The sequence below is a fragment of the Carassius auratus genome, unplaced genomic scaffold, assembly GCF_003368295.1.
Source record: "Carassius auratus strain Wakin unplaced genomic scaffold, ASM336829v1 scaf_tig00000254, whole genome shotgun sequence".
Lineage (NCBI taxonomy): Eukaryota > Metazoa > Chordata > Actinopteri > Cypriniformes > Cyprinidae > Carassius > Carassius auratus.
The window spans coordinates 122,268-134,748 of NW_020523286.1; the positions used below are offsets into that span (position 1 = coordinate 122,268).

General features: G+C 37.2%; 1 protein-coding gene across 2 annotated transcripts; it reads left to right on the forward strand.

The window, feature by feature from the left end:
• Positions 1–1,839: 1,839 nt before the first annotated feature.
• LOC113068841 (rho guanine nucleotide exchange factor 3-like) lies at positions 1,840–12,162 on the forward strand. Of its 2 annotated transcripts, XM_026241693.1 has the most exons (13): positions 1,840–2,071; positions 2,265–2,322; positions 2,435–2,497; positions 3,379–3,423; positions 3,656–3,763; positions 3,859–4,023; positions 4,449–4,511; positions 4,584–4,680; positions 4,762–4,838; positions 6,305–6,562; positions 7,292–7,462; positions 7,577–7,769; positions 10,997–12,162. In XM_026241693.1, exons 1-13 carry the CDS (start codon positions 2,016–2,018, stop codon positions 11,242–11,244), a joined length of 1,602 nt encoding a protein of 533 aa, XP_026097478.1. In that variant the 5' UTR covers positions 1,840–2,015; the 3' UTR covers positions 11,245–12,162. The 2 variants fall into 2 exon arrangements, with proteins under 2 accessions (XP_026097478.1, XP_026097479.1); XM_026241694.1 differs by lacking the exon at positions 2,435–2,497.
• The last annotated feature ends 319 nt before the right edge of the window (positions 12,163–12,481 follow it).

Below are 12,481 nucleotides of genomic sequence, written 5' to 3' on the forward strand. Positions count from 1 at the left end.
TTTATTGTCTTTTCTTTGCTACGGTTGTTTTTAAAATGTATCTATAAAGTTAATAAAAGAATCTGCAATTAATCAGACTGCCTGTCAGGAATATTTCAGTGGGTAAGATGCACCGTACACTTTCAACTTTGAGTGTTTCATTGTTTATAGAAAGAAAGGTCTCAATTTAAATATATTAGGTGTTAGTGGATATAAACGTTATAATCTTAAATATTTTGTCAATAATAGTAGAAATGAGTAGTCTAGGTCAAATGTTTTTTTGGATCAAGGCTTTGAATCTAGATAATAGAGGTTTGAGGAGAAATTTGCGTTTATGCGCTGTGCTGAGAGTCACTCCACTTTAAATGGGCCACTTCTTAACATTAACCTTTTTGATTTAAATTCACTACAGCTTGGCTGTTACACAGTGATCTGAGTCACAGTTTTACTGTAAATTAAATGATCCAACTCCTACTGGCCTTCTAAGTATAGCACATTGTCCAATTGTATTTTTGTCTCAATTTTACTTTGCCCCCCCTTTTCTATTGAATTTATCCCTGCTGCAAAGCTGGAAGTGTGATGCTGGCACTATGTGCTACACGTTTGGAACTGTTTGTGGTGCTGTATTAATTTTACAAGTTTGCTTTCACATTACAGAATCATTCTGCAGGTTATCCTCTTTCAAGTGCATGTGGGTGCACTTCATGTGGTTAAGTCACTTTTCAAGCATGGGTACAATTTTAAACCTAACCATTTTTAACCCCTTAACTGTCACCCCGTCCTGAATACGGGATGCCTACGTTTACTTCACTATATTACAATCAAATCAAATCTAATCTTGAAAAAACTATATATCGTTGGAAAGGTCTAAGACTCCCAAATATATATTTTACCAATTTTTTTTGTTACAAATTATGTAGGAAAAGTAATGGATTAATTTATGACAAGAGTGCACCCTCTAAAATCTACATTATAACAGGAGCTTTGACCTTTGTTTTAAAAAAGACTTCTTCGTTGCCATTTTCTCTATCACATTTTAGAAATCATTAGAAATTATATATCACTTGAAAACATAAAATCTCAAAGTTCATCCTTTAAAATCCATTTTAAAATCAGACATTGCATTACCATGTAAATGGTACATCAATATCATGTTACAAAATATTTTCAGTCATGAATTATAAAAATTAAGTTTGTATCATGCACATTCAAGTCTATCTTCAAAAACGTGAGTGACAGTTAAGGGGTTTGGCTTTGACTGACCTAGCATCTGAAGTAGCATTTTATATACAGTAAATATCCAGAGTTTTATCCACTTTGCTGACTGCATTGCCAATCTCAACCATTAAACCCTGTTACTATCAGAAAAAAAAATATTTTTCTTTAACAAACTATCATTGGTCCCAAAATGATGACTGCTGTTTTTAGGCTACATTTACGTTATTTAGATGTCTTAAACTTATCAAAACTTGTAAATGCATAGTAATGGAACCCCTAGAGTATTCAACCTCCTCAAGGTTATGCACCTCATTTCCCAGACATTTGATGGAGAAAAAAATATACTTATTTTTATTTTAGGCCATAGCTTTTTATTTTTCTTCCTGACATGCTTCAAGGCGAGCCTAATTTCTGTCATACTGAGCCAGTCGAGACCTAATCAACCGAGCAGTAGACTCCACTGTATTATTTTCAGAAGTGGGTCAGAAGATTTGCTTAACTCCGTCCTCTTCAGTTATATGTGGCTGTTGTAATTACACAGAGACTCAAAGATCTGTGAAGATGTTAAGAGAGGTTGGTTTGTCTTCATTCTGCTTGACAACAGGAAGTACAAGTTTTTTTTTTCTGACACAGGATGTGGTTTCAGACATGCAAGTGTAAGAGGAAGAGGGGAGGGCTGGGAGAGAGTGCACATTATCTTTTTGGTCTTTTCTTTAAAAAGTGGGTCCAGGTGCTTCTAAGATTTATGGTCTGATTTTTGTAATGTAATCTTCTTATAGTTACTGCTGTTTCTTTTCATAAACACTTTTGGAGATGCTATGAGAGAGGGAAAGATGGAACTTGAAGAGACGGAGGTTGATACATCACCTTCCTGGTATGACTTTTTCACCAATTAACAAGTTGCTCAAACTTAGACATTTTGGTGTTTAGCTGTCATTCTGATCAGCTGTAGTGGCCTATAAACTCAATAAATCTAATAGCTGTTCACTAATGAACTAACAGATACTCATTTAAATCATACACCTAAGATCAGTGACCTATTTCCACTTTATTTGATTCGCATTCAGGTCTCCTGTATCTAGAGAAAGGCTCCTCACATGCGCCAACCTTTCAGATATAACAGGGGTAAGTTTCGTTTTGGTCGTAGATCCTGTGCATATTTTGATGGACAGACCTTAAACTGTAGGTCTTGCTCCTTTGAGGAACACCAATGTGTTATCTGTTGGTTTCTGAGCAGAAGAAAAGAAAACAAGACCCAAGTAGTGATGCTGAGCATTCAGCCCGAATCTTGGAGGACTGTGTAAGTTGTTATCTATGATATAAGATGCAACGGATGATAGCGGTTCAGTCTCACTTGCTGCTGTTGCTGTTTCTTCATATACTGGCACCAGTGGACTTTTAGAAAAGAAACACACTCACTAAGAATAAAACGCCTGAAATAATGAACAGGTGTAAACCATTAATACAGGCTAGAAATACAACACTGCTCCAATACTGTAAAAACCAATTCGAATCTAGGACCAGAACCATATGTTTTCTAAAATTCAGATTCTGTGGTGGAAATGACGTTGTGAAAATGGCCTAGTTTTGCTAAGGCTATGTTTACAGTTAGAATTGAATGTACCCTTAATACATTGCCATCCATACATTTTGAATACTTTTCATAATTGCGGCTTGATTAGAATTGATGCAACAAAATTAATAAAAGGCATTAACAAATTAGAAAAGTTGATCAAACTTCTTTAAATAAATAAGAAAAAAAGTTACTTTGGAAATGACATCATAACTTGTGAGATTTTCATAGAAAATAACTTAGAAATGTATGATTTTTTTTATTTATTTATAGATTTTTAAATACATTTTACGACTGCTTTTTTATTACGTATTTTAGTAATGAACTCTTGGTCTGTGGTAAGGGTTAAACTGAGTAAAAAAATAAAATTATGAATGCTGTGGAAAATGCTTCCAAATTCATTATAACATAACCGTGGCTGTAGCTGAAAAAACACACACTTATTTGTGAGTGGAAGTATTTGTGTTCTGTGTTATTATTCTGTTACTGATGTATTTAGTGATATTTGGTGGAATAAACTCAAACAGAGCGAATAGGTTTGTTGCTTTCATCTGCATGTGGTTATATGCTTGTGCTGACATCTGTGCTACGCTACACGTCTCTTTCAGGAAGACGATGACTTTCCCATCAGTGACCACATACAAGATTCTGAGGTACAGAAATTAATATGCATCCTTGTTCTAGTACATTTCTGCTCCTGTGCAGTAACGGTCCATAAACCTTTACAGTTGTCAAAACATCATGATCCGATCTGATAAAGCTCAAATTTCATTACTGAACCATGCGCCATTTCAGTTAACTTTCTCAGTTTCAGTGAATGCCTTGGTGTTGCATGCTAGATATTTTAACCATCACCCTTATTCTCTGCTGTTGGCTTCTCATTAGGGTCCATGTAACAAAAGAGTCAAACCAGTAGATAAAAGTGCTTCAGTCACTGGGATTATAGCACCTGTGAAAACCCCAGCGCTGAAACGCTTGGGCCAGTCCATACAGGTACAATAAACCTCTTCATGCACTCAACTTTTCGCATCCATCTTAAATATGTATACATATATCCATATTAATGAATGTTTGTTTATTGTCCTCAGCGGTCTATCAGTTTCCGGACAGAGGCCCGGCCGTTGCCCCCAATGCCAATAAGAACGCGTCAGAAGGCCTCTTCATTTCCACGCCGTCGGAACAGTCAGCTGTGGAGTGATACAGTTGACAGTCTGAGCCACGAGCTCAGTACCAAAGAGATCAAGAGACAAGAGGTGTGAAAAGCTGCTTGAGTTAACGCCACAACACAGAGACATGCTGCGTACTATTTAAAGTTGATATTTTTCATGATGTAATTCAGTTCTTGGTTAATAAGATACAGTTTAAAGTATCACACTGGTAGTTTTGGCTCGTGTACCTTAATACCTTTTTAAAGAGCTTTCAGTGGCCTTAGTTGTGAAACAGGAAGTGAGCTGGTATACAAAGCCATGTTCTCTATTTCAGTGTCAGAATTTCCTCTGAAAGGCTCTACCACACACTGCCAAACTGACTGGTAGCTTGTGACAGTAGCGCAGTTATTAAAGTGTGTGAATTTGTGGTATCTTCTGCTTATGTAAGGCCTCATGAGGTTGGCTCTACCTTGTGCAGTTTTTACCCTTCATTTATGCATTATTTATCGCTTTATTATCTTCGCCTGCAGGTAATCTATGAGTTAACCCAGGGTGAGAAACAGCTCATCGAGGATCTAAGTCTAGTGAAAAAGGTTTGTGCAGAATTCAGCAGGTTTGTTTCTACTGTCTTTATGGAGTGAATTTCATTTGAGCTCTCCTGACAGGTGTATTATGAACCAATGCTGAAATTAGACATCATGACAGAAAGTGAGCTGGGACAGATATTTGGAACCCTTGACTCTTTAATACCCCTTCATGAAGGTAAACGTACAAAGTGCACTCATTTTAGTTGTTTCTTTGAGACATAATTGTGTATTCACAATTGTTGACCTGTGCATTTAGATCTTTTAGCTCGTCTTGAAGGTCTTCGTGGAGCAGAGAAGACTGTGCAAGAGGTCGGCCCGACCATGATGGACTGGGTCAGTCTAATGTTTGACAGCCTACCAACGTGTAAAGATGATAACAACACATTGTTGTAGTCCATTTTTCTTAAAACATTGCTATTATCAATGCAACTCTAAAGGCCCATCCACATCAAGGATGATAAACAAAACTGTGAAGTTTCAATTGTCGTTCAAATTCTGTGAGAAAAGGGGAAGAGTATGGAAGCCTATTTCCACCACAAATAAAAAAATAAAATAATAATAAACAAGGTGATTGTGACATTTTACCTCACAATTGTGAAATTATGTATCACAATGTATACTTTGTTCCTCAAAATTCTTTTTTTAAAGTTCTATTTTTGGGCTTTTATGCCTTTAATGGACAGGACAGTAGAGAGCAGACAGAAAAGCAATGGGGGGAAGAGAGGGGAGCGGGATAGCCGAAGGACCTAGAGATGGGATTCAAACTTGATTTGCACAGAGCACAGTTATCATATTTGTCGACCCTTCACGCTAACCATGAGGCTATTGGAGCCTCAACTTTCGACTGTTTCTCACAATTCTAGGGAGCAATAAAAAGCAGAGAATTGCAAGAAATTAACTCAGAATTCTAAGAGAAATGTCCAAATTTTGAGAGAGAAACTCAGAATTGTCCAAATAAACTGGAAAAAAAAGTCAGAATTCAGACTTTCTGTTGTTTACGACATACAGAATGTTATACATATGTAACTGAAGTTTTATTTATAGTAGTAAATAAATAAGATATTGTTGTTGGTGTGAACGGGCCTTTAAAGGAACACTCATTTTCCAACTCCCCTAGAGTTAAACAGTTGAGTTTTACAGTTTTCAAATCCATTCAGCCGATCTCCGGGTCTGGCGGTAGCACTTTTAGCTTAGCTTAGCATAGATCATTGAATCTGATTAGACCATTAGCATCTCGCTCAAAAATGACCAAAGAGTTTCAGTATTTTTCCTATTTAAAACTTGTACTAAGTTTTACGTGTACTAAGACTGACGGAAAATGAATTTTCTAGGACGAAATGGTTAGGAACTATACTCTCATTCCAGCGTAATAATCTTTGTTGCTGTACCATGAGTGCAGCAGGTGCAGTGAAATATTACACTGCATCAGAAAATCGTCCTAGAAAATCACAACTTTTCATTTTCTGTCAGTCTTAGCACATGATGTAACTACAGAAAAGTCAAGTTTTACATAGGAAAAATATTGAAACTCTTTGGTCAAATTTTGAGTGAGATGCTAACGGTCTAATCAGATTCAATGATCTATGCTAAGCTAAACTAAAAGTGTACCCGCCAGACCCGGAGATCAGCTGAATGGTTTCGAAAAATAGTAAAACCCAACTGTTTAACTCTAGGGTAGTTGGCCTATTTTTTTTAAATTAGCCTATTTTTTTAAAAAGTGAAGTGTTCTTATAAATTTCACCAACGAACGTCAAGAAAATATTTGAATGGGTTATAAGCTCTTTGCTGTCTTTTCATAGTTTCCATGTCTGGAGGCATATATCACATACTGCTGTAACCAGGTTGGGGCAAAAGCTCTGCTCGATCAAAAGAAGCAGGACAGACGGGTCGAGCATTTCCTGCGGCTGTGCCAGGAGTCATCCTTCAGCAGAAAGTTAGACCTGTGGAACTTTTTAGACTTGCCTCGCAGCAGGCTGGTGAAATATCCTCTGCTGTTAAAGGAGATTCAGAAGAGCACTCCGCCTGATCATCCAGATGAGGAAGTGCTGCCACAGGCGGTGAGTTTAGATGCTTTCACATATAGCATACTAACACTGGATATGAATCCAAGTTACTTCTTCCTGAATTAATCATTAGGTACATCCCAAGTACCCAAATGATGCACTTAAATAGTGTGGAATGTTGGACACTTCATGCATTCAACTGTCGCAACTTTAATTACTTTACGAAGGGGGGGGGGGGGGGCTTAATGACAGAATAACCTTATATAACCCTGCATGGTTGAGCACATGGTGTACAAGTAGATTGAGTATAAGTGTATAGTGCATCATTTGGCATTCAATTAACGTTTTGAACAAAATGCTTGAGTGATTGATAAAATTGATCACACAAAGCCAAATGAATGATGTTTAGATGCAATGCAGCTAACTTTATTGTTGCCTATAAACAAATAGTTGAGTGATTCAGGGATTCACTTTTTAAGACCCCTTCACCAGGGTTGCCAGATTTTGACAGTAAAACCTGCCCAATTGCTACTTAAAACTAGCCCACCGGTAAAAAAAAAAAAAAATCGTATTCTGGATGGTAAAAAACATTTTTCGGTGGCGTCCACCTGATAAAAGTCGCATTCCAGAGTCTAAATATTGGGATTGCTTTATCCCATGGACATGAAAAACATCCTGCAGAATGAGTGTTAAAGTAGCCCATTTTCCGCTGACTTGGCAACACTGCCTTCCACCTGATGTTGTAACACTGCAGCTAGTATATCCTTTTATTTCTGATCTCAGATGGAACTAATCCAAAGGATCATAACAGAAGTCAATCTTAAAACTGGAGAGGCTGAGTGTCAGTTTTACAGACGGGGGCTGTGCTACTCAGAAGATAGCCAGAGGGTTTCAGAAATCCAGGGATCTCGTTTTCTATACTGCCATGGTGAACTGAAGAGTACTAAAGGACAGGTAACTAATTTCAATAGATATTTTATCTATTCAACAAATGTATAGCAGATCTTTCCAGTGTTTAAATTAAAAACAATCCACACAAATGTTTTCCTTCTCATTTTTCCTCTCTAGAAGCTGCATGTGTTCCTCTTTGAGCTGGTATTGGTTTTGACCCGACCGATGGCCCAGGATAGGGAAGGACCAGTCCAGTTCCAGGTGTATCGTCAGCCCCTCCCAGCTGCTCACCTCCACCTGGAGGACCTGCCTGATGGAGAGCCAAGCAGCTCTGGATCCTTTCGTGGGGCTTTTACGGGCAATGACAAAGGTAGCAGCATTGCATCTTACACTTATAATCATTTATTTATTTATTTGATTTCATTTGAAAGCATATGACGCATACAGTGTTGCAAAAAAAATGATTACCATTAAAATAGAATAAATAAATTATTTATTTAACAGCAGCAAAGTGTTTAATTTATTTTTTGAATGATATGTTATATTTTTGTATTATTATATGATATTCAATATTTACATATATCTGGTATTTAAATATATGTTTTAAAATAATAGAACACAATGTAAAAATTTATTTAGTTTTAAATTTAGTTGTATTAAATTGCTTAAAATGCTTTTTGCATGCATCTCATGTAAAGGATGGCAATTAAATGATTAAAATGGAAGAGATATGAATTTGAATAAATCAATTTTTTCTTGCAGTAAAAAATATTATTTAAATTTACTAGTGAGTAAACATTATTTTAAAACAGTTACAGTCATACCAATTTAGTTTGACAAAAGTGTTGTTAAATTCTTTTCACAAGCAACATAAATTATTCAAATTTTCAATATTAATTTCCAAATGATTCAATATTTAAAATGTTAAAATAATTAAAATAAAAATTAAAATAATAATATAAATAGGTACATTTTTTTTACTATTGCTTTTATAATGCATGCATTAGAGGCTTAAATGTTTAATTGTTTTGTAATTCTATATGCTTTTAAAGGGATAGTTCACCCAAAAATCCAAATTATGTTATTAATAACTCCTAATAAGCCTAATGTCGTTCCAAACCAGTGAGACCTCCATTCATCTTAGGAACACAGTTTAAGATATTTTAGATTTAGTCCGAGTGCTCTCAGTCCCTCCATTGAATCAATGTCCAGAAAGGTAAGAAAAACATCATCAAAGTAGTCCATGTGACATCAGAGGGTCCGTTAGAATTTTTTGAAGCATCGAAAATATATTTTGGTCCAGAACTAGCAAAAACTACGACTTTATTCAGCATTGTCTTCTCTTCCATGTCTGTTGTGAGAGAGAGTTCAAAACAAAGCAGTTTGTAATATCTGGTTCGTGAACGAATCATTGGATTCGGATCTTTTTGAACCAGTTCACCAAATCGAACTGAATCGTTTTAAACGGTTCGCGTCTCTAATACGCATTAATCCACAAATGACTTAAGCTGTTAACTTTTTTAATGTGGCTGACACTCCCTCTGAGTTAAAACAAACCAATATCCCGGACTAATGCATTTACTCAAACAATAGGGGAGAACCGGGGCGAAAGTAACACGGGACGGAAGTAACAAAGCGATTTTCTCCGAGCCTCTTTCTGCATTTGCATTCCCAGCTATGACGGTATATTCAGCATGCAATCCTTGACGGAGCTGAGAAATATCATGTGATTTCCTCATCGTTTCCCGAAGTTAGGACCGTAAAACTGTTTTAGAGTACAAAAAGTAAATTGTTGAAGCGGTAATTTTTTTTATTAGTCGTGTTGTTTTTCTTATTTCATGTGTCAAAGTAATGATCAATCTACAGGTTATTTAGTGCTTTAACACATCCTAAAGTTTGCATTTTCAGTTTTATTTTTATATAAAATTAAATCGAGTTTAAATGTCAGGAATTCCTGTCGGGACGAAAGTAACAGTTGTTACTTTTGTCCCGCGACAGTCACAAAAAGTATTTATTTTGTTCCAGTGTAAGCTATATTGTGAATTTCTGTGTCTTGCATCATTTCTTACAAATGTTAATGTCATATTATACCAAAAGAATATGTCTTGGTGAGGGTCAGAAAGACAAACAGAGGTCTGGTTTTATCCAGATGTTTTTGAGAGGGTGTTTCTGGACATAGAGGAACATCTCTCTCTGGGCAGCTGCTACGTCACATTTATATTTAGGGGTCGAAAGTAACAATGTTCTACTTATCAATCAATCAATCACCTTTATTTATATAGTGCTTTAAACAAAATACATTGCGTCAAAGCACTGAACAACATTAATTTGGAAAACAGTGTCTCAATAATGCAAAATGATAGTTAAAGGCAGTTCATCATTGAATTCAGTTATGTCATCTCTGTTCAGTTGAAATAGTGTCTGTTTTTATTTGCAATCAAGTCAATGATATCGCTGTAGATGAAGTGACCCCAACTAAGCAAGCCAGAGGCGACAGCGGCAAGGAACCGAAACTCCATCGGTGACAGAATGGAGAAAAAAAACCTTGGGAGAAACCAGGCTCAGTTGGGGGGTCAGTTCTCCTCTGACCAGACGAAAACCAGTAGTTCAATTCCAGGCTGCAGCAAAGTCAGATTGTGCAGAAGAATCATCTGTTTCCTGTGGTCTTGTCCTGCTGCTCCTCTGAGACAAGGTCTTTACAGGGGATCTGTATCTGGGGCTCTAGTTGTCCTGGTCTCCGCTGTCTTTCAGGGCAGTAGAGGTCCTTTCTAGGTGCTGATCCACCATCTGGTCTGGATACGTACTGGATCTGGGTGACTGCAGTGACCCTCTGATCTGGACACAGACTGGATCTCGTGGCCACGGTGACCTCGGAACAAGAGAGAAACAGACAAATATTAGCGTAGATGCCATTCTTCTAATGATGTAGAAAGTACGGTGTTATGTGAAGTGTTTCCGGTTCCGGTTTACCTAATTAATGCAGCCTAAAAATCCTTTAACGGATTTGGATATTAAAAGCATATTAGTATGTTATGTGTATGCCAGGTTAAAGAGATGGGTCTTTAATCTAGATTTAAACTGCAAGAGTGTGTCTGCCTCCCGAACAATGTTAGGTAGGTTATTCCAGAGTTTAGGCACCAAATAGGAAAAGGATCTCCCGCCCGCAGTTGATTTTGATATTCTAGGTATTATCAAATTGCCTGAGTTTTGAGAACGTAGCGGACGTAGAGGAGTATAATGTAAAAGGAGCTCATTCAAATACTGAGGTGCTAAACCATTCAGGCGCCTACTTATGTTCAAAGTGAAATTATACTGAGGTCTTTCTACATTTCTACAAAATACCACCTGGTATTGTTAGACCACACTTCTGAGTAACTGGCCACAGCAGAAATATATCTCTGTATACAACATTATCTTTTAAAATTAAGTTTTTCTGAAAAATGGTACTTTCGCCCCTGCTCTCCCCTACACTGACTGATCTGCTGTGAAGAGAGAGATGAACACCGAGCCGAGCCAGATAATGACTCGTTCGAAAATTGTGTTTTAATTGCTTTCACTTCATTCTAATTCTACATTTTATTCCTAATTCCCTTGCAGTGAAGAACTGTTTTCGTGTGAGTGCCACGGGGCGCTCCAAGCCTCAATCCCACAGCCTGCAGGCTAATGACTCCTTCAATAAGCAGCAATGGATTTCATGTCTGCGCCAAGCAATGGTCCAGTCACGGGACAGACAGGCTCAAAGCAGTCACTGCAAACCCTTCGAGCGTTTAAGCCCTGAGCCTGCACTCACTAACAACATTGCTGAACTCAACCTTAACTCTGATGTGGAGATGCCAGACACATAGACCAGGGCCACCGGTGCTTTCCAGTTCAATGGTTCATTCACAGACACAGAGTTTCACTGTTATTGTGAGCGAGACAGCCGACTTTCTCAGGACAACACACAGTTGCTGTCTTGCACCCTGTCAAGAAACTGTGAAAATAACGTCATGTAGCTATATTTGTATTCTTCACGTGGATGTTTTTGTTGGTGTCAGATGTCTCATAAGGAGAATATTTCATATTAGATTTATGCTTCTTGCTTAACCTGTTTCTATTTTTTACATTGAGAATACTGTGTGATGTTTCTTGAATATGTTTAAATGACATATGGCTATGGGCCATGAGAACTATCTCTCGGTTCCTCATTCCTTTAAATTGTGCCCCATTTCTGTTTCATATAGTTTATAAACAACAACATTTGTGCAATCTGAACGGTAAGATCTTAGATGAGTCCAGGATTTTAGGCATTGAATTTTGGTAGCATCAGAGCTAACAGTTCTGCAAGTCTTTCACTGATATAACCTGAATATAGCCAAAATGCTTATTTTCTCTGTATTTACTGTATTTATGTTTTACCTTGAAATGTCTGATTCAAAATTAATTCTGATGGTACGGTGAATAATAAGGCGAACGGCTTCTTTCCAACACTCACCTCATATCTCTGTTGTAGAAGTGTGTAAGTTTGGAGGGTGGGTATGAAATTTTGGCTAAAAAGGCAGATTGCTTTACTGCAGCAATAAATGCACGTGTACAGCAATCCACTGTTATTAAGACTCATTTATCTATAGGGGACCCCAAAGTCGCAAAAATACATGCAACTATATACAGTTGCTTTATAGAAATTCTGTGCCACTTCTATGCCAAAAGGTATTCGCTCCCATTATCATTTCAGTGCCATAAGTTACCGTTTTGTCTTCAATAAACTGACAACTTCCATAAAAGAGGACTTGATTACTTTCATTTTTATTTTAATTCTCAAAGCAGCAGTATTACTAACATTAATTTCATTTAACGTATTTTTCGGACTATAAGTCGCACCTAAGTATAAGTCGCATCAGTCCAAAAATATGTCATGACGAGGAAAAAAACATATAAGTCACACTTGACTATAAGTCGCATTTATTTAGAACCAAGAACCAAGAGAAAACATTACCGTCTACAGCTGTTAGAGGGCGCTCTATGTCTTCAGTGTAGACTACAGGAGCACTGAGCAGCATAGAGCGCCCTCTCGTGGCTGGAGACGGTTATGTTTTCTTTTGG

Bases quoted from the DNA above. Each gene is read 5' to 3' on its own strand.
- LOC113068841 (XM_026241693.1), top strand. From the start codon at position 2,016: ATGAGAGAGGGAAAGATGGAACTTGAAGAGACGGAGGTTGATACATCA. The intron at 2,072-2,264 runs GTATGACTTTTT...ATTCGCATTCAG, and splicing joins GTTGATACATCACCTTCCTG to GTCTCCTGTATCTAGAGAAA. The intron at 3,764-3,858 runs GTACAATAAACC...TATTGTCCTCAG, and splicing joins GCTTGGGCCAGTCCATACAG to CGGTCTATCAGTTTCCGGAC.